Here is a 21,105-nt window from a genome sequence, read left to right on the forward strand (position 1 = left end):
CGGCAGAAGACTAGGTGGGACGATGAAATCAGGATATTCGCAGACGCTAGTTGAAATCTGTTGGCGCAGGACAGTGGTAAAATGGAGATCGCAGGGAGAGGATTTCGTCCTTCAGCGAACGTAAAGTAGGCTGATGATGATGATGATGATGACGTCATTAAGTGTGTTGCACACGGAAGCAGTCGGCGGGCTGGCGGCCGCTGCCACCGTGTTGTATGCACTACGGTCTCACGGTTTCTTTCGCTTTATCAGTTTCGTTCGTTTTCGGTAATTCGACATTAGGCGTACTTGAAATTTCGAATGAATTTGCTATCGACTTGTACCGTATGATATCGCGGCTCGCCTAGGAACGCTGCGTGTCGCCCCAATAACGCAGCTATGGATGTCCTGAACTGCGATCTTCTTTGGATCGGCGGATCCTGCTACCGCAAACTGACGCCGATCAACCGATTCTCGCTGTCGGAAAGCGTGGACGTTGCGGACAAGTGCGACGAACGTATTTACGATGTTGGTGCCAGCGGTGGTAAGCAAACTTTACCGCGAGGGTGAAGTGTGCACATGTCTGGATTAGAACATGCCGACATGCAAGTTGTCAAACCGCGCGCGAAAGAAGTATTCTACATATGTTGCATGGGCGTAAGTTCCTTGCGGTGTCGTCGTTCAGCTATGGAGATTCAGCTACGTCTCCGGTGGCTTGAAAGGCCGGATAAAAACTGGTTGTGCGATGCACCTGTGTTATCTATAGCAAACATAGGCAGCAATGCTAGTGGTTCCGTCCGCTTGTGGGAGCGTCGGGAAAAAACCGGAAACGTTCGTTCATGCCTCCGCAAACTGCACATACAGGCATGATTGACTTTGCATTGTTATGATGTGTTCCTCGAGTAAGTGCCAACTGTATTAGGATTCGACTGTCAGCTGCTCTATATAACGAACGTCTGTAGAAATAAATGTTTGTACTCTTGTAGTTTAAATGTTGATCATGTACAGTCGCCATGAGACTTGAACCCAAACAATCAAAGCACATACTTTTTGATTCGACTGTCAGCTGCTCTATATAACGAACGTTTGTAGAAATAAAAGTCTGTAGTCTTGTAGTTTAAATGTTGATCATGTACAGTCGCTATATGAGACTTGAACCCAAACAATCAATGCACATACTTAGCAGATTAATTATCACAGAAGCAAGGTGTAAGGTGCAAACATCCAATGCCTTGGAAGATGCATTAGGCCAACAATTTCAGAGCACCGAATCGAGAGACCTCCAGCAACGTAAGCAGGGAAAAGAAATAGGTGGCATTTGGGTGTTACGTATGATGGAGGCTGTACGTGGAGTAGTGGACAAAAAGCTACATTTTGTATTTTTGGTCTTGTGAGCTCAACTGCTTGGAAAGTTTGTCTGCGTTATGCCAGACTGCTAACCTCGGGGAGTACCCTCTTGAACACTTAGCATCATGTTATTTGCACCACATAGCTTACTCATCGCACACATGACTTGCCTATTCCAGTAATCTATCACAAGCGGACCATATACATCAACTAGCATATCAGAAAATACTCGCATGTTAGTTGGAGAAAGTTTAGTGATAATTGGAGAGGTTAGCCAAGTGAAGGGCATGGCATGCTGCTGTAGGAATGATTAATGATACAAAATAAAATAGAGAAAAGCGCACACATGGCGCATGCACACAACCTTGTAAATGTATGCTATAGGGAGCACCATGAAATGGACAACGTGAAAGTGGAGTTATATATAGCACCGGCAATAAACAGTCTTCTCTAACTGACCTCCTGGCAGCAGCACTGTACATCCTGTCGACAATAACGAAAAAAGAAAGGCAGCTTATAAATGTAGTTAATAAGTTTTTCACATGAAACCACAATATCACATCTTATTGTTCACTACTGTACACGAGAATGTGGAACAGGCAAGCGATATCCTACAGACATGTATCAAATGCTAAATATTTCGTTGCTCCTGCTGGTTTTTTTTCCTTTCAGTAAGTTCCTATGATGACGAGCCTACTTGCTTGACACCAAAGCCGAAATCTCTGCCAGTGTCGAACGATGACAGCTCGGCCGGAGGGCCGAAAGGATTCTTTCGTCTAACGCACTATGTGCCACAGAAATTCATTCCGTAAGTCATAAGCGCACTCCTGTTACATTTCTCTTGCTTGTAGATTGCACATTAAGTATTGAGCGAATTGTGTTAAGAATGTGAACAGCGTAACTTTGCATGTACATATGTTTGGTGGGCATGTATGTGTGATGATTGTGCTTGACACGTGGTGGTGTGCAGGCTCCCTCCAATTTAGTTCAAAGCTGTGTTTTGCTTTGTACACGGGAGCTATGGGTAGGCCTTTCGTGATAACAATTGGTAAACAGCTACTCCCAAAAATGATTGATGCCTTCACTAGTTGCTCGCGAATCTCATAACCCTGTGTTGCTTTAGAACAAATGCTTTAGAAAGCATTTGTTTGCTTTAGAAAGCAAGTAATTATTCTTACAGCTGTGCTCATTAGTGTCATATACGTTATCAGGCCTTGTATTCAATGAGTGCTACAAGTGTTATTGTAGATGTACTATCCAACAGCAACAAGTTTTGAATGTGTTGTTACTACCTCAAGTCAAGCAACTCCTTGCGGTTGATCCATGAGACAGACTTGATTGGCACCTCAATCTGTGACTGAGTCATCATGTGACTCGGCAGTGCTGAACGATGCTGCAGTTAATAATACCTCCAATTATCTGGTATGGGTCAGCACTGCTTTGTCATGTTACAACTGGCACATAGACTGACAGTTTAGCTCTTCGTAATAGTCCTGCTAGTCATTTCAACTTTTGATAAGAATTTTGACACGGCAAGCATTTCCATTTGTCTACAGACGTGATGCAGCTACTGAAGTGTACATTGTGATGCAATGATTTAGCAGTGTTTCAGTGCGAATCACGAGATCGTGGGTTTAACTCCCGGCTGTGGTGGTCAAATTTAATTCAGTAAGGGTAGAATGCAAAAATGCTCATGTACCAATCTTTAGGTGGACATTAAGGAGTCCTCTACTGTAGCATCTCTCATACTCTTGTGTTGCTTTGGGACATCAAACTAAATCAATCAATACAAACATGAACACCTAATCAATATATGAATTGCAGTTGCTGCATGAGTGCATGTTTAGGCCTCACTTCTAAGCAATTGCTAAATGATTCCTTTGATCAGTAATCGACATAGCCATAACAACATTGGTTTCAGTGTTAAAAACAATAAAAATAAAACTAATGAACGCTAATCAGAAGCGTCCCCTTTTATATTGGTTCCACCTATCCTTGCTAAATGTGGGTATCTATGTTGTGAGGCTGCTGAATTGCTAAAGTAACCCCACACAGTCCAGTGTATAATTTATACACGCTTCTAACCTTCAAACTATGATACAAGCACTGGAAAGCTCGTGCAAACCTCCTAGCAGCATTTTTTTTTATATGCTGGAGCAAGTTTTCAGTTGTAGGTAGTTCAAGAAACCAGTTACTAATGAATTAATAAATCAATAAACTGGTATTCAGTATATCAATAATTTCTTGCTCAGAAACATTTCTCTCTTTCTTTCTTTTTTTATTTATTTATTTATTTATTTATTTATTGTGCAAATCTACCCTCCATGGCCACAGCAGTGCATTTCCTGTGAGCAAGTTCTTTTTTTCTTGTGGAATGGTGTTTGGACTTCGTGCAATTTAAGTTCAGGATTGGTTACATCTGGTTTAATTGGTTGCTGGAGCAGATAGGCTATTTATATTTAGGTTGTGGTCTGCACATCAGGCATTTCATGACCTTCGAATACTGTACTCCATGAAGCTGCATAGTACTCACATTGTGAATCTCTTCTTTCTTGAAGGCGGCTCTGTGGAAAGAAGCATGCCGTCAGGATTCAAATGGAACATGATACCAACACCTCAATTAAGGTCCCCAGTCCAGATTCGTGTGAGGATGTCAGTAAGTAGACTTTATTACTCTGAATTCAAAGTACACTGCAATACTTATCGAATGTGGTTGATAGGTCCACCCAGTCACCTAATGTCTTTAAGACCCAAGTCAAAATATTGCTCCTTTAATTGGGAACAGGAAACAAAAGCATACAAATATGTTCTCACAACCTTTGTAAGACATCATGGGCAACACAATAACTTGAAAAATGTGCGAGCTGGATTTGCTCATTGGGTTTTGTTTACGGGTTTACTGAAGTGTCCAGCACAACTCCCTAGCTGATAATATAAGGAAATACTGGCAAATTATTTTGCATAACAAAGCACAGTAAGTCAGGCTACAGTATAGTACCTATGAAGGTGTGCTGTGCCTCGAATCTTGTGTAAATGGTTGTACGTCCTTTTCTTTAACTTGAAATTTACCGAGTACATTGGTACACAATATTTTTCATTCGTACGCTTAGTTCGTGGATGCTGTTATTGTTTCCATGTATGTACAGTTGCACCAGAAAGTAAACGGAGCACGCGAGTAGTGAGCGAGCTGCATCTCCATGCACTAGCGGTAGCAGTGCCTACTACACTGCACGCGCAAACATAATTTGCGGTCGTCGTGCAATATGCTTTTGACCACTGCCTGATCAGCTGGTCTGGCGAAAGAGCACTTCTTCCAATGATCGACGCTAGGGGACGTTTCTGAGCTTGCTGCAACTATTTGGCAGTGGAAAGCTGCTTTTGCCAGAAGCGTTTGCTTGATACACGCATGGCGCCTGTCACTGCCCAATCTCTGTTTATTTTGGAACGCGACAATTGCCTTGGCGGCCGTGCCGAGGTTCAGAAATTTCAAAGCATGATAGACTCCCATCACGCGTGGTCAATTAGCATGTTTTATTCAAAAAGTCCATAAAATGTTTTCGTCCAGAAAGTGTGACATTATACACATATCTTCCAGATAAAGAAAGTAAATTAATTATAACGGCAGAAAATATATGTTTACATGAAGGAGCTAGAGTCAGTAGCATGTCATTGCTCCATTCAGAGTTATGACACTACCCATGCGTCGAGGAAGAGAGTGAAACAGGTTGTCTACATGACCAGGTATCTGGCACAGGTGGGCCCATTCATCTTTAAGAGCTTGCCACTGGTCGTTGCAGTGGCAAGCTGTTACTGCAGTGGCAGTAACAGTTGCAGTGTTAGTATTCGTTTGGCTAGGTTTGCTTTCATGGCTCCCCAAACGTTCTCAATAATATTGAGATCAGTGCCCTTTGGAGTCCGACACCGGCACTGCATGTTCCTCCAGCATCGCCTCTTGATGACCCCTGACGTGTCAGTAGGGTTGTAATCACATTGCATATATGTATATATATATATATAGGAGCAACCATCTTTAAACAGCCCGTCTAACACATATGGAATCATGCTGCTCACTCAAAGTGTCACTATACGAAGCCGCTGTAGAGGACAATGGACGTTTGACTAGTGATCTGAGTCCATTGGTGCTCACGCCACCCCACACATTCACCGAGTAGCATCCACTGCAGATCACGTCAGAGATGAATCTGGACTGGTATCTGATCTCCAAGTAAAAAGAAACAATGTTGTGAAGCTGTGAAGAAACGAAGTTGTAGATACACAAAACACTGAGCTTGCAAGTCTTAACATTCGTGCCTAGAGAAACAATGCCGCAGACCAGGTCTACAGCCGAATAACACTGACAGGCAAATTAAAAAATAACGCTAATAGCTGACATTTCTTCGGCAGTGACAGATAAAAGTATTTGCTTGTGCTAAGCTAGCCATATATAAATGTGCCCTATTCAATTCTGTTCCTAAATACCTGTAGTTCATGGGGCCCCAGACCCGCCGCCATTGGCCCCATCTTGACGAAAAGTTTGACTCGTCATTGAACATAACTTCTTTCCACTCATTGACACTCCATTGTTTGCGCGCTCTCGCAAAAGCCAAATGCTGATGCTCTTGCCTGGCTGTAAGATAGGGTTCTTGTGCTTCCACATCTGTTCCAGCCAGCTTCGTGCACTCAATTCCTGATGGTACTGATGCTGACGTCCAACTAAGGTGCATTGCATATTTTTTTTAGTGCTTTGAAACGCTAAGCAAATGTGTGATGCACTTGAGTGCACCTGCAGCAACAATGAAATGGCCATTGTCAGTAGACGTGCGATGCAGACGACCAAAGCCATGAGCATCAGTGAGGCTACCGTTCTCATCCCTCTAGGCCTATATAATTCTGTTAATTGCTCTTATCGACCTTTCAGTCCTCCCGCATATTTCTCGCTGTGAGGCGCCTTGAATAAACGGTTCAGTTATAAGGCATCTCTAGAGCATCAAGTGCCACTTGGGGTGGCATTTTCGGTGCACTGGAGATATAGAGCATTTATCGGCATTCTGTTTGTTCCCTATTCGCAGCCAGCAAGCCCACATACTGCGTATGAAGGGCGCAAAGGCAACTGATATGTGCACATTTTTTTTCTTTTATATCTATCTCTTTTTGCAGAAGTTAAGAGTCACTGCATCATGACACAGCCATTACATTGTTTTCTGTTGACGGGACGAAATTAAATGGTTCCTGCAAGCGCATGAAAAGTTCCCTTAGCATCTACAGCTGGAACAAGCACTCCTTCACCTGAATCATTAATCAGGCAGGGTTTAAAAGCAAATCGAAGGGCACCGCAAATTTTCTTTGAGCGTGCTACATAGTTCATGATAATGCTGCTAGTGCTGGGAGATGCAGATCAACCAGCGCTTGCATGCTCCGTTTACTTTCTGAAGCACCTGTACGCTCGGCTATAAAAGTTTACGGGACATGGGTTCCACAGCAAATGTGAATTTATGTTTTCTTAAGGCAAGGCACTTCTAATTTAATGGATTGCTGTAAGTAGGTAGCAAGAACTACTACAAATTGAAACACTGAAGCCGATGTTATATGCCCAGGCTTCGCGTTAATTAAACTTTTTCACATGTCCCATGTCCCGCTAACGTTTGCGGCCTACTGTACATTAAACGATCTGTATTCTCATTTGTAAAAATCAGACAATTGTCTGCCCACTGTCTAAGGTCTTGAAACGAGACTTTCAGTACAGGCGAGTACCCTTACAACGGATGCCTTCACTGCGAAATGACCTTTACAGTTTAACTTCAGTGTATTGAACATAGATGCAACAAATTATCGGATATGAGGGAGTAAATCTAAAATAAATTACAGAAGCGTATGCATTTGGGCTAGTTGGTTCGCTGTTGTGTGTTCCTTCCTTATGTCTTATTCTTTGGAATTGTTTTCTGCACAAACCTAAACTATTTCTCACATGTATTTCGCATGTAATCACTATATGCTTATAACGAATATCTGATATAACGAAAGTATTTTCATGTTGTGCGACACTTCGTTGTAACAAGCTTTGACTGTATATTGAAAATGAATGAATGAATAAGATGCGTTTCGTAGGTATTTTGCGAGTGATTATTATCTGATCGCTGTATACGATTCCATTTGCCTTACGTGTTCGTGCGCAGTTATCACCGGTCAGAGGGAGGAGGATGTGGAGTCTGCCCTTCTGCGGATATCGGCCACCGTGTGCGGTATGCGGCAGCACGAGCACTACACGCACTTCGTGTGCTTTCCCCTGAACAACCCGAAGCTTTGCAGCATGACGGAAGAGTTTAGGGAGATTGTCACCAAGTCGTGCACGGTAAGAGCTTGGCGGGGGCTGTCCAACATGTGGATGCATTCCGAAGTCAGACGTGCAGTCATAGTGCCTGCCGCAGTAGCCCGGTAACCATGACATTGCAGTGCTGAGCATAAAAGCATCACTGCACCCCCCAAAAACGCATGTTGCTTTGATTTCACGTTTGTTTACTGTAGGACTTGGCGACGCCTCCAGCGCTAGTGAAAGTGCCGTAATCGGAGCACTCGGCATCGTCATTTTCTCCTGAAATCAGTTCCTGTGCTGGCTGCGGCATCATGCATAGACAATTTTTGCCAGCGGTAGTTCGTTTTTGGTTGGTCGGGCACGAAGAATGTATTGTGCATGTTCATGCTGTACAAGCAACGGCAAAATATTTTAAAAACATGTTTCATGCCTTTTTAAGCTACAAGGAGGGCACACGTTTGTGCAGTACTGATGAATTTTGTTTACAACTGACGCTAGGTGCACTGTCCAACAGTCTACTCTAGCAATACAATGCAAAAATTAGCATTTGCACGTAGCACCTACGGGTGAACAGTGTGTAAACTTAATTCCGTACATCTTTGACAAACGTCCGATGGCTGTTTATAAAGTTTACTCTGCGTGAGAGGGTGTGTTTTCAGGCACCTGAACTAGATGGCACCACCATATCCAGTGCCAGCATGGCTGCCATGAGGTGATAAGGCCACAGTGGGAACAAAGCTTCCGGTACCGCAGGATGTAAACCCCTTTTTAACTGGAAGCAGTATAGATCCACGCAGGTGGAGTGAAATGTGAAAGAGTATGCCTCTTTCTGTTGTCTGCTTTTATTTTGAATTTGTAATTCGAATAACTTTTGTTTGGCTGCGTCAATTTTGTAATTATTTTTTACATTTCCCTCGGAATAACACAAGGAACATGTTGTGATTCAGAACTCGGCGGGTAGAAAATAGTTGTAGGGCCCCTTAGAGGGTCCTATGTTCTGTCTTGGTTGCAGCAGCGACATTTTGTTGGGGTGGGAATGCAAATATGCTTGTATACTTGGATTAGGTGCCTGTTAAAGAACCCCATGTGGTCAAAAGTAATCCAAGGTTTCCTACTATGGTGGTGCCTCATAATCAAATTGTGGTTTTGGCACATAAAAACCCAGAATAACATCTTTTTTTAAGCAGTTATAGTGCTCTAAAGGGACACTGAAAAAAAAGCAAGTTGAGCTGTGTCAGTAAATTACCCTTCTGTAACAAAAAAAAACAAAGCCTCTGTTAATGTGAAAGGATGCCCGCTAAGCCACAAAAGATCCAGAAGCGCTTTCACTGGTTTGCTGCTGTCATCTGATTATTACTCTCACGCAAAGTGTGCTTGGTGTATCCAAAACTTTGCAAATTGTTGTCACCAAATCGACAGTGATTAGCAACCGTCTAATCAGATTGCACACACAGTGCAACAAACTGTGTTGTGCTTTCTCGAATCTAGTTGAGCGTTGGCAGTTGAAACGTATGGTGAATGCAAGCATGAATACTGGACTGACCTGAACCGCGAGAAAGATTCGACGGCCGGGCTTGCTGCTGATGTTGCCATATCAGCGTTGCTTTCCTTCCTGAGCACAAGTCACCCACTGAAGAGTTAGGTTATTTAGTTACTCATTCTGGTAGTCTTTCTTCACCGTCACTACACGGTGGTGCTATGTCTATCAAGGGTATTCAATGGCACTCGCCCACTTTCGATCGCACTCAGGGTCGAGGCCTGGACGCGAGCCTGTTTGTGGCCAAGCAGAAGCTGCACCTCACCATTGGCATGCTGGTGCTGCTTGATCCCAAGGAGTGCAACATGGCACAGAAGGTGCTGGAAGGTTGCAAGGACCTGGTCACGTGAGTGTGCTCAACTGGCATAATATAACAGTTTATCCCGCTCGATTCCTTCTTTTAATTTCCTTTTCTTCTTACCATTCAGCCCTCAGGATTGACCGATTGTAGTGGTAATCTGGGCGGAGCGCCGCTTTAGCTGCTGAGACAAACGCGACATAGGTTCACAGGATAGTGGAGACTTGAAGCGATCATCAGTAGTAGAACGATGGATGTCTCAAGCTGGAACTCTGCGTTTTGACAAGGAGGACTTGTGTTCGCGAGGATGAAGACGAGTCGGAGTACTTGTCGAAATATTAGTCGACAGATCAAACTATTTGCTAGGGCAAAGGCATCAAGGCTTTGCCCACAGACAAGTCCCCTTGTCGGCATATTGACTGCAGCCCGAAACATCCTTTGTTCGAATTCTGTTGATCACTGAATAGAGAGCTCCATAACAAATGAATGCTGTGCAAGTTGTTTGAAAGGTTAGGCATAGAAAACAGTCACAAGAGGAACCAAAAGGACAACATAAAAAGGCTGACTGTCAACTGGACTGTACTTTTACACCACAGTGCAACCTCTCAGTTGACAGTTCCCTTTTTTTGATGTCCTCTTCATTTTTTTTCTAGGCCTAACTCTTCAAACCTAGTTTTACAGCCAGGTATTTAGGAGATTAGTAAGTGGGTAAGCTGGTACTGATTCATGTTTAAAAGGTAGCATGAAAACCTACACAGAATGAAAGAAAAGCGGAGAATGACTGGGCATGTTGCTTGGTGTGTCTGTGTCTTTCTTTTGTTCTGTGTAGGTTCTTGCGCCATCCTTAAAGGGACACTAAAGGCAAGTAATAAGTTGGCATGGGCTGGACCATTCCAGAAACCTCGCAGTACTTGTTTCGTGTCAAGAAAAGACTTGGCTTACGAGAAATTTGTGTCTGAAGGGTCCGCATACCTTTAATGCAATTCAAATCCCCCCCACTAACACGGAGTGGTGACATTGCACATGCCATTACCACCCTGCCATCACTGAGCAAAATGGCACCCGATAAATGGCATTGTAGTTTTCGGTGCAAAACAGAAATGCGTGGCCATAGAGAAACTGAGTCAAGAAAGTGTGTCAGATTTGCCGCTGCAGCTGTTCTTAGTCAAGTGGTGTGGACGTTCTGGAATCCCATGACGTCACACGTACATGGCGTTCCCTGCTACTTGCAGTTTGTGCGAGTTTCACAAGCCAGCAAAACCAGCGCCGCACTAAGTGATAACGAAACTAGCGAAACATGGAAGCAGGGCGGCGCAGAATGGAGACGAAACCTTTTGACTGCCCACATTGTTGTTAAGGGTAACAACAATGATTTATTTTTTCTAAAAGTTAAGCAGAACTGCACAAGTAGCATTTTATTTCATCTTATAATGCAATACAATAATCTTTTTATTACGAGTGGTTGAGTACTAGCGACAGAATTATAATGAGCAGTGCCTTCATCATCGGGCTAGTACTTGAATGTCCCAGAAGAATCTCTAATTGTGTCCTGCATTCACTTCAATTTCTTGATTACTATAACTCTGTTTGCGATAATATTTATGCCTTAGACGTTCCCGAGCACTAATCTATAACTTTAGCCTGACTTAATATTTGCCTTTAGTGATCCTTTAAAATGGGAAACAGCTATTGCTTACAAGGAACCAAAACAATTATCAGTATGCTTCTGCAGCTTGAGTCAGTCAGGTCGCATTCCTCTGCGATTGCCTCTGCTGGGATGGGAATGTTTCTGGAAAGGGGATTATACGGGAGGACATTTGCTAGCTTTTGGTTTCTTCTTTGGCAAACAGGACCATCCTGAAGGATGAACCACTGGTGGTGCGTGTGCATGGCCTGGAGATTATGAACGACGATGAAAGTGAGGTGGATGTGCTCTATGCCAAGGTGTCTTCGTGCAACAAGGAGGGAACCTCACGGTCTCCCGAGAAGTGAGTTTGTGAAGTGGTGGGGAATTGGGGTGCATTGGTGGGTGCGCCTCACTGTGTGCCTCATTGTGCGCCTCACTGTGCGATACATTCCAGAGGCAGTCTGCATAGACGAGAAAGCTGGTAGTGCATTGGTTTAAGGTAATGAATTGGCATCTCTTCATCGTGCAAGAAAAAATACGGCAAATGAAGGGGGCTCATTATTAGCATTGAATAATTAATTTGTTAATTCAAGTAATTTATTTTCTACTTGCAGAAAATTTGAGGCACAGTGACCTGCAAAGCCACTAATTGCCACTGGAAAAGCTATTAGCACTGCACATCGACAGCTGGACAGAGTGCATTTATGCATGATATAGTGTTACAATACGGTATGGGGCGGCAACGCGAGGACGGAAAGAAGGTGAGGCCGACTGTTTTCCGATACTGTGGTTCGAAGGCCTCACTGCTGCGTTTAATTAAACACCAGTGCAGATCTCTTGCACCGTCACATTTGGTGGAGGTGCGGGGTACACTTCCTACGACGTTGCGCTGGATCTCCGTAGTTGACATGCCACATCGATTCTGTCACAATATCTTTAAACGCCGCCTCCCCGTCCACATCCACCCAGGTTTCATCCCATGTAGTGCTATCGCACCCTCGTGACCGAGGGATTTTCACCGGCACAAATGGCACGGACGTGGAAGACTGGCTAACCTGGTATGAATGCATCAGCGACCTTAACAGATGGGACGCACCACTCAAGCTTGCCACCGTAATCTTTTACCTCCAAGGCACGGCTCGCGTGTGGTATGACACACACGAAAAAGACTTGACTAGCTAGGAAGTCTGCAAACAAAAGATGCGTGATGTATTTGGAAAACCTGTCGGCTATCAGCCAGAGACGAGCACAGTTGTGCACAGAGTCCTATATTGCCTATATACAGGACGTGTTGGCTCTTTGTAAAAAAGCAGACAGACATGTCGGAATCTGATAAAGTCAGCCATGTGCTAAAGGGAGTTGCCAACGAAGCATTCAATTTGCAAGGACTGTGCGACAGTTGATGCCATCCTTGTGGCGTGCCGATGCTTCGAACAAGATAAAATTTATTTGTTTATTTATTTTACCCTCTGGGTTTGCACATTACATAGAGGAGGGGCATATTATAGACCAAAATTGGAAAGAACAGTTGGTACAATAAGAATAAGCAGCAGGAACAGTCGACAAATTAATACAAAAAATGTACAGTTGCTACTAAGAAAAAGCAGAGTAATTTGAAGATCCAAGAATAAAAAAACAAACAGGCTAAACAGAAGAAAAAATCGAGTACAAATGATTAGGCAATGTTAATCATGTTATTAAAAACTCTTAAAGTGCGATGTGTCTGTAATAGCAGTAGCTGCTTCTGGCCACTGATTCCATTCGGAGGTGGTTCGAGGTAAATGTTCATGTGGATAGGTCACAGTTCTGCAATGAGGAAGATAAACTTTTTGGAGGTGGTAAATTCTAGCTGATATGAAAGGAGGGGTTTTAATGAACTGTTCACGAAAATGATTGTTGTGATAGTAAATTTTATGAAAAAGTGAGTCAGGCTATTTTATGCCGAATAGTAAGTTCCGGGAGGTTAAGCAGTGACATCATCATGGTAACACAGGCAGTGTAGTCATAATTGCATAAGACGAAGCAAATAGAATGATTCTGCACTCTTTCAAGTTTGTTTATCAGTGTAGTACCACCAGGATCCCAGATATATTATGCGTATTCAACTGACGGATGGATGTAAGTGGTGCAGAGAAGCTTTTTAAGTGATGGAGGTGCCATATAGAAATTTCTTCAAAAGTACCCAAGTGAACGGTTATCTTTGGCGATGATATACCTTACATGATGCTTCCATGATAGGTTACTACAGATATGAACACCGAGATATTTGTAAGATGAAACAGACTCAAGAGATGTATTAGCAAGATGATAGTTTGGACATGCTAATGATGTGCGAGATATGCACATTGATTTGCATTTTGAAATGTTTAATTCCATGTTCCATGTTTGACACCAGGAAAGTATGTTATTTAACTCGGTCTGGAGTAAGGCAACATCTTCTTGGTTATCTAGTTTCCGGTAAATTACACAGTCATCCGTGAATAGGCAAACCTTTGATGAAATGTTACTGGGTAGGTCATTCATGAAAATTATGAAAAGTAAGGGTTCCAATACAGACCCCTGGGGAACACTTGATAGCACTGGTTGGACTGGGGAATCAACAGTATTAGCAGAAACAAACTGAGTATGGTTAAAAAGGAAAGCTCAAATCCAGTTAAGCATATCTAAATTGAATCCATTAAGCACAGTTAAAAGCCGACGCATTGCTCAGCGATTCGATCGCCTGCCAAACACCTAATCTACTTCGACATTCTAGCGTTTCGTCGACCGTCAAGTACACCTACCATGACGGAGATCGTCCATTGGGAACTGGAGGCCATGGCTCCAGCGATCCATTATTCTTGACTGCTCGACAGTGACGTGATGGCTGTATCACTCGTTCAGTCTGTCATTCGATTTCCAGCACAGGTCTCCGCAGTCAGGAAAGCAGCTGTCCGCACCGGAATGCACCAGTGGTCACTTCAGCTGCACCGAGTGTGCGGTACTCACTAGTGCGTTATTGAAACCCAGCTAAATGGCAAACGTCAGACAACCGGCCCGTCCTTACATGCTCTCGCGTCGGCCACGTCTCTCGGTACTGCCGCAGCTGCTGGTACTCATCGCCACGTCCCAACATCACTTTTGATCGCAGCTTGGCATATAACCCACGCAGCCAATTTTATGCTTGCTCCAATCCTCCAAATGGTGACGTCCCCACTCCATTGTATACTCCCAGCCGTTTTGCCATCGCCTCAAGCTCGACAGTACTGCTCACCACCACGTCGACGTTTGCCGTCTCCATCGTACCCCCGTTGCAGCTCAGAAAACTAAATATTGCTGCACCCTGAGGTGACGCTGCATTGATGACCCAGATCGAAAATCCTCTCTTGACCTCTGCTCCTCGACACAACCGTATTGAAGTTCTCATTGATGGTCTGTCCATAACTGCTCAGATATCCATAATGAGCTCTGCCCTGCGCCGACGTCTTAAGAAATTGCTCACACCTGCCGCATCCCCTGCCGTTCGAGTTGCCAATGGCAGCACAACTGCCATGCTTGGCCTATGTACTGCCTGCATCAACATTGCTGGCTGTGTTACGTCTGTTGTCTACGCTGTCATCGACCACTGCCCTCATGATCTGATTCTAGGTATTGACTTTTTGACACTGCGTCCTACGCTTATCGATTGCCTTTCTGGCCATCTGCTCTTAGATCTACCCCAATGTACTGCCGATCACGCTGCAGACGAGCCCCGCCTTCGGTGCAGCCAATTCATTTGTCTGCCACCCATGCCGCAGCACACGTCTCAGTGGTGCACTTCCCTGCTCTCCCTGACGGAGACTACGTGGCACATCCTGTTCTGGACATTCTCTTAACCCGCCATGTTATGTTACGCAGCACCAATGTTACAGTTCGGAGTAGTCAAGCATGCCTTCCCATTCTGAACCTAAATTCATCGACACAAGTTCTTCCGCTGGATATTTACCTAGTGACGCTGCATTCCTTGCAGCACTGTACTGTTTTGGCACTGGCTACTGATACTCAGCTTGACTTAAGTGCTGTAGAGTTGTCTTAAACTTCCACATATAAGGACCCATTATGCCAAATGACTTCTCCTGACCTGCGACTTGATTTCGCTGATGCTCTCTGCTCCCTCGTAGCTTCGTACCAAGATGTCTTCAATATTGGTGGTCGTCCGTCGGATCAGACCGCCCTGGTTTCACATCGCCTAAACGCAGACGATGCCCTTCCCATTCATTGGAGACTTTACCATGTGTCAGCACCTGAATGCACCATCATACAAAACGAAGTCGACAAAATGCTTGAGAAGAAAAATGTAGAGCCTTCTTCCAGTCTTTGGGCCTCCCGAGTCGTATTGGTGGAGAAAAAGAACAACATTTGAAGGTTTTGCGTGCATTATCGCCATCTCAACAAGGTCACCAAGAAGGACATGTACTCTCTTCCACAGATCGACGATGCGTTGGACTGTTTGCACGCCGCCAGGTACTTCTCCATTGACCTTCGCTCTGGGTACTGGCAAATTGCTGTTGACAAACACGATCGTGAGAAACCGGCCTTCGTTACACCTGATGGCCTCAAGCAATTTAAGGTCATGCCGTTTGGGCTCTGCAATATTTTACAACATGGTGCTCTTCATCAGCTCCTAACGGATTGCAGCCGTTGCTTCCTTGCCAAAGCCGTTGACGATCTTTTACAATCCTGCTCCACTCATCATTAGTTCACGGCAGCTTACTAACCCCAAACAAATGGACTGACTGAGCGCCTCAACCGCATGGCTTACTGACATGCTCGCTATGCATGTGTTGGAAGAGTATCAGAATTGGGACTGTGCATTGCCTTTTGTCACCTTTGCTTATAACTCTTTGCACCATGACATTGCAGGTTATTCACCTTTCTGTCTTTTGTATTGCTGCAGTGCGCTCCTGCCATTTGATTTCTTGCTGCTTCATCTGCGACTTGGTCCTATGTGCTGGATGCCATTGCCTGTGCCGAAACTGCCCGATGCACTGCTTGTGGCGGTCTTGTAGCTTCTCAGATTGTGCATAAAACGCTTTACGATCACCACCACTGAGGTCCCCATTTCGATCCTGGCTCACTGGTCTTCCTCTGGAGACCATCTCGTTGCGTGGGCCTCTGCGAAAAGCTGCTGCCCTATTACGTTGGATTATATTGCGTGGTGCGACAAGTGACTGACTTGACATACGAGGTCTCCCCTGTGGTTGCCCCCACTGTGTCTGCGGCCCCGGCTACAGAACTTGCACGCATATCGAGGCTCAAGACCTACCACTCTGACTAGCACCATATACCTTAGGCAGCACCGGGATGGTGCTTTTGGCCCCGGGGATTTATGTTGCAGCACGGTTTGTGCTGGGAGCGCAAGGACAGAACAAGATGGGGTCCACTGTTTTCTGGAGCCCTCGCTGTTGCATTCAACGCCGGTGCAGATCTTCTACACAGTCGCAATATACAAGTAGGACAGCCACATCTGAACACACGAAGTACTACTACATTTAGATTGTGGGAACAGAATTTAAGAAACGTGACAGTGCAGTGACAGAGGAGATAACAACTCTTTTAAACATTGGTGTACACAGACAACTAGTGAGAGTGTTCTGATAGTAAAGCAGAATGAATTTCAGAGGGTGGTAGTCAAGTTGGCTCCATATTTGTAAAAGGAGGCAAGCCCTCTTGGCAGAGCTCTTGAAATGGATCACAGTTTATGCATGTTTAAACTACATACAGCCTTACCCAATTACATATATTGAACCTAGTTAAAGGGACGTTCCCATTTGCCAATGTCGCCAAGATGGGCTAGCTATGGGTTGCCACTTGGCCAGTTTTGTTCCAAATCCACTTTTGTTTATGCTCAGTTCTTTCTTGAACCTCTGATCAGATTGTAGATTCTTGTTGAATGTTTTTCTGTTGTACACCAGCTGCCATGGAAACATTGGCATTCCTCACAACTGTTATTACATAAGTGGCCTTTGTCTACATTGTAGCCAATCTATAAATATACCTGGCACAGGCCTAAAAGACACTGTATGATGACCATGTCTGCAGGCTTCACAGCAGGCAACTTAAAGGAACAGTAACCAGTTCAGACCTAAAAGGTTGCACGACAGGAACCTTTGTACACATTTGTTCGCACATGTTTCTCTCTGATGTCCCTGGCAGGCTTTTAATATGAGACTTTAGCTGCAGCCAATCTACATGAATACCTGGTTCAATCCTAAATGAAACCTCATTATTGTGGTGTCAGTGGGCCATTTTTTTTTGCATGCAGCTCAATGGCATACCTCCTCCAGATCTAAATTATAAGGCATAGCATAATGCAGTTGATGAATCTCTCTCTGATGGCCTTGGCAGGTTCTAAGAAACCACTTAATTTCTATAGTCTTCTGCAGGAGAACAATCATCATCAACAACCTATCTTATGTTTACTGCAGGATGAAGGCCTCTTTCAGAGATCTTCAATTCCCAATTGCCCTTATGAGGTATCAGCTGATACCATCCTGTGGCTGCAAATTTCCTGCTTTCATTGCCCCATCTAGGCCATTGCCATTCTCGATTGCACTTCTGTTTCCTTGGCATTCATTCTATAACTTTGACAGACTAACAGTGAGCAAGAACTTCCCTTAGTAGCAAAAAGCAGTTGCAGTCACTACCGTAGCCAACACTTTTCTTTTTACCATCTATGGTCACCCTGGTCATTGTCATAGCCCATTCAAGTCAAATGTAGAGAACAAAGACCTCCGCTCTTTCTCCCCTAAGGATGTCCAGTTACAGCTTTCCTGCATCGACCAAACGCTACCGTGTGCCTGCAAATTTCTCAGTAATTTCAGTTAATTCTCCACCATCCTGTTTCGCTTCCCTCATTGCCCATTGTGTTAAGGTTATACTAAACCATCGGTTACCTGCTCTGTGTGTGTCATGCAACCTGCCTCAACCCGAGCTCTTCCTCATCTCAAGCTGGGCTCCCTCAAGAGAAAGGACGCGTGGGCGGCTGTCTGAAATTTCAGCTGTTACCGCACAGGGCAGCCACGTGATATTTTGTAGACACAATTGCCATTGCATAGCCTACATGCCACAATTGTCTGTTTGCAATGCGCAAACCTGGCGAGGGCATATTTGAGCTCGTTACAGATAAATTCGGGTAGTATAGAATTACATCATGTATCGAACAGTTTAATGCGCGTTAGTCTGTTTGTTATAAGCGGGTTCGACTTTATTACTGAGACTGCGTTGTCTCTGAGTGCAGGTGCAGGCTGCAGCTGCTTGCTGACGCAGTGGCCCAGCGCTTCTTGGAGTCCGGGTTCATGCTGCGCCAGCAGGAGCGGGGCCGTGGACCCGAGCACGTCAAGCTGCACATGACCATCATGAACACCCGGCTCCGCGAGCAGCGCTTTGCCACTGAGAACACGACCCTGCCGCCTGCGCGGAAGCCTCGCAACTCCTTCGATGCCACCGCCATCATGAAGGTGAGCGCACCCGACAGACAGCTCGCCCTTGTAGTTCGAAACCAATGCACCTCAGTCCAGGCCTGTTGGCTATGCCGCGTGAGACGTGTGAATTTTCGGTCGGAACTCTCGGTTAGCCAAAGCTAAGCAGGATCAGGCTCAAGTAGTCCCCAGTAAGGAGGCCACTTGAGAATGCCAACTGTTGCTGGCTATTCTTTTGCAGAATAGTTCTGATGTCTGTCTCTAGTGAATACAGTGAATACAGCCCATAATGTTTATTTGAAGTTGAGTGATATTCTGCAGTGTTTATTTTGTTGCAGAATATCAAGAAGCATTGGTAGAGATGTGCGACTTATTGGGATGTCAGTATGTGGGTGGCCTGAATTCAAAATGGCGTGCATAACTTCCTGTCCCGTTTTTATTCATGGCGGTAGTCAACCCATCGCAGGTTGACATCGGCTGAGTGTTTTCAAGTTGCATTGCTGTTGCATTTATGTCCCATTGAGACCAAAACTGTTATAGCAAATGGGAGTTGTAATTGCTTTACAATATCATACAGTGTCAGTTTCTCAAAAGTATTACAGAATTGCGAAATCTCTGTTTCAAGCAATGATGTCAGCCTAGCGTATACAGTGTTTCTTGCGTTCTGAACCAAAGGGAGCATTTAAATCTCATTTTTCTTACTGACACATGCAAGGATCTCTCACCATGTTGCCACGATGTGTTTACATGTTTTCTATTTCTCTCTCTCTCACTGTTTTTATGCAGCGCAACCGTGACTTCAACTTTGGGCGGATTCATGTTCCCAGCATCAACATAGTTCATCCACACAACTGTGATGGCGATGGCTTTTACAAGAGAATAGCCACGCTTTACTTGCCAAAATAGCAGCAGTAACATCTTGAGCCATGGAATCCTGCAATTACTTCTTCCTGAATTGTACAAATAGCTGTTTCTAATGATGATTGCGTATTTAGGAAATATGCCATTTCTGTGATCTACAGTGCAGTTATTCTTTGCTTAATAAAGAATGAAATAAGGCCTTGTAGTGTTTTTACATTGTTGTGTTTCTTAATATGGTGGACACCACAGTGGAACCATGCATGTATGTCACCATGGAGCTTGCAGTCATCCTCAATGACGGCAGTTATATGTATATATGCAGCATATAACTACCGTGGTATGTAACTGCCGTTATAAATATGCATTATGTTATACAATATACTGCGTGCTGACCTTGCATGGCCATGGCAAAGGCAAATGAAATGCACTTAAATGCGTTTACAATTTCACAAATAGGCAAATATATATTTAAATAACTCATGTAACATTGCATATAAGAGCCGGCTTACAAAATTTGTTTGCATGACAGCCGGGAGAAACCCGCACGTTGCAACAACAGAACGTAACCAAATTCACGAATCTGAAAGGATTGCAAGAAGTATTCCTGAAAATACTTTTTATGGTATGTTATTTGCCCATCGTAAGTTATTCCAGTATTGAACCGATCGCGGAAACCGAGAGAACGTAAGGCTGGCTATTCGCCACGACCTCCTCTGTTAGGATTGTGTCGCAGTATGTGGTAATACTGGCATGGTTCGAAGTGTTCCATAAGGCGAACTGCAGAATCTCTTCCGCTTGGAAGAACTAGCACTTGTGCCATTTTCGTAAAGCGATCCCGCAAAGTTTTTCGGAGGCGGATGCTGCATACGATCCGTCGGACTGCTGTAAGATCATTAAAGTAAACGTAGTGGAGAGCTGCTCACGTTGCCCAACCAACACGGCACAGCGATTTCCCGCCATCTTTATTATCACTTGATCTCTCTCGCTTTGAAGCCGCTCAGCCCTTCCCTCTAAAAGCGCGCCACGACAACAAATCATTATTATGCTACAAGCACGCGCGATTCTTCCTCATGTTCGATTGCGAGATTAACGCGAACGCCTATTATCGACATTCTTATCACGTACGCACCGGCGGTCGGTCGGTTCGTTCACCCGATCCGAGTGTGTGTGTGTCGCATTAAGCGAACTTCACGGTAAGCGGAGGCGCGCGCGTGTGCAAACACACAGGCCGCGAGAAAGAATTACATCACGGGGACCTGAGGAAAGGCCATCATGCCGCGAAATCTATCGGGTACCACCAATTATGCACAAGTCCAAGGGTTGGGCTGGCCGGAGGTTTTAAATTTAAACCTAACAGAAGAGCCGTTGCTTGCACACAACAATACTAAAAAAATATATATATATACAGGGTACCGCTCCGCTCTCTTCCTTCGTAAGCACACAGAGAGGGTGGGGGAAGAAAAATATAAATAAAAAGGTCAGGCGAAGCGCGCGGTACTCTCGTCAACAAGCGATTTTTGGCGCGCTGTTTTAACGATAGCGCATTTTTCGCGCCGGCCGACGGGCACGGGAAAAATTTTTCTCGACCATAATTTGCGCCGAGAAAATTTTTAAAAATAACGGGAGCCCCCCGCGAGTCGGGAAAAAGCTTGCACGACCGTTGAAAACACGTCGGTCGCCCCCTTCAGAGCGACCGACGCATCAAAA

At 44.6% G+C, this 21,105-nt stretch overlaps 1 protein-coding gene across 1 annotated transcript; it reads left to right on the plus strand.

Moving 5' to 3' along the window:
* The first annotated feature begins 158 nt into the window (after positions 1-158).
* LOC126527286 (activating signal cointegrator 1 complex subunit 1) lies at positions 159-19,612 on the plus strand. Its single transcript, XM_050175069.3, has 8 exons — positions 159-523; positions 1,999-2,134; positions 3,885-3,982; positions 7,500-7,675; positions 9,386-9,519; positions 11,322-11,459; positions 18,357-18,576; positions 19,324-19,612. The coding sequence occupies exons 1-8, from the start codon at positions 379-381 to the stop codon at positions 19,441-19,443; spliced, it is 1,167 nt and encodes a 388-aa protein (XP_050031026.1). The 5' UTR covers positions 159-378; the 3' UTR covers positions 19,444-19,612.
* The last annotated feature ends 1,493 nt before the right edge of the window (positions 19,613-21,105 follow it).

The sequence above is a fragment of the Dermacentor andersoni genome, chromosome 9 (assembly GCF_023375885.2).
Source record: "Dermacentor andersoni chromosome 9, qqDerAnde1_hic_scaffold, whole genome shotgun sequence".
Lineage (NCBI taxonomy): Eukaryota > Metazoa > Arthropoda > Arachnida > Ixodida > Ixodidae > Dermacentor > Dermacentor andersoni.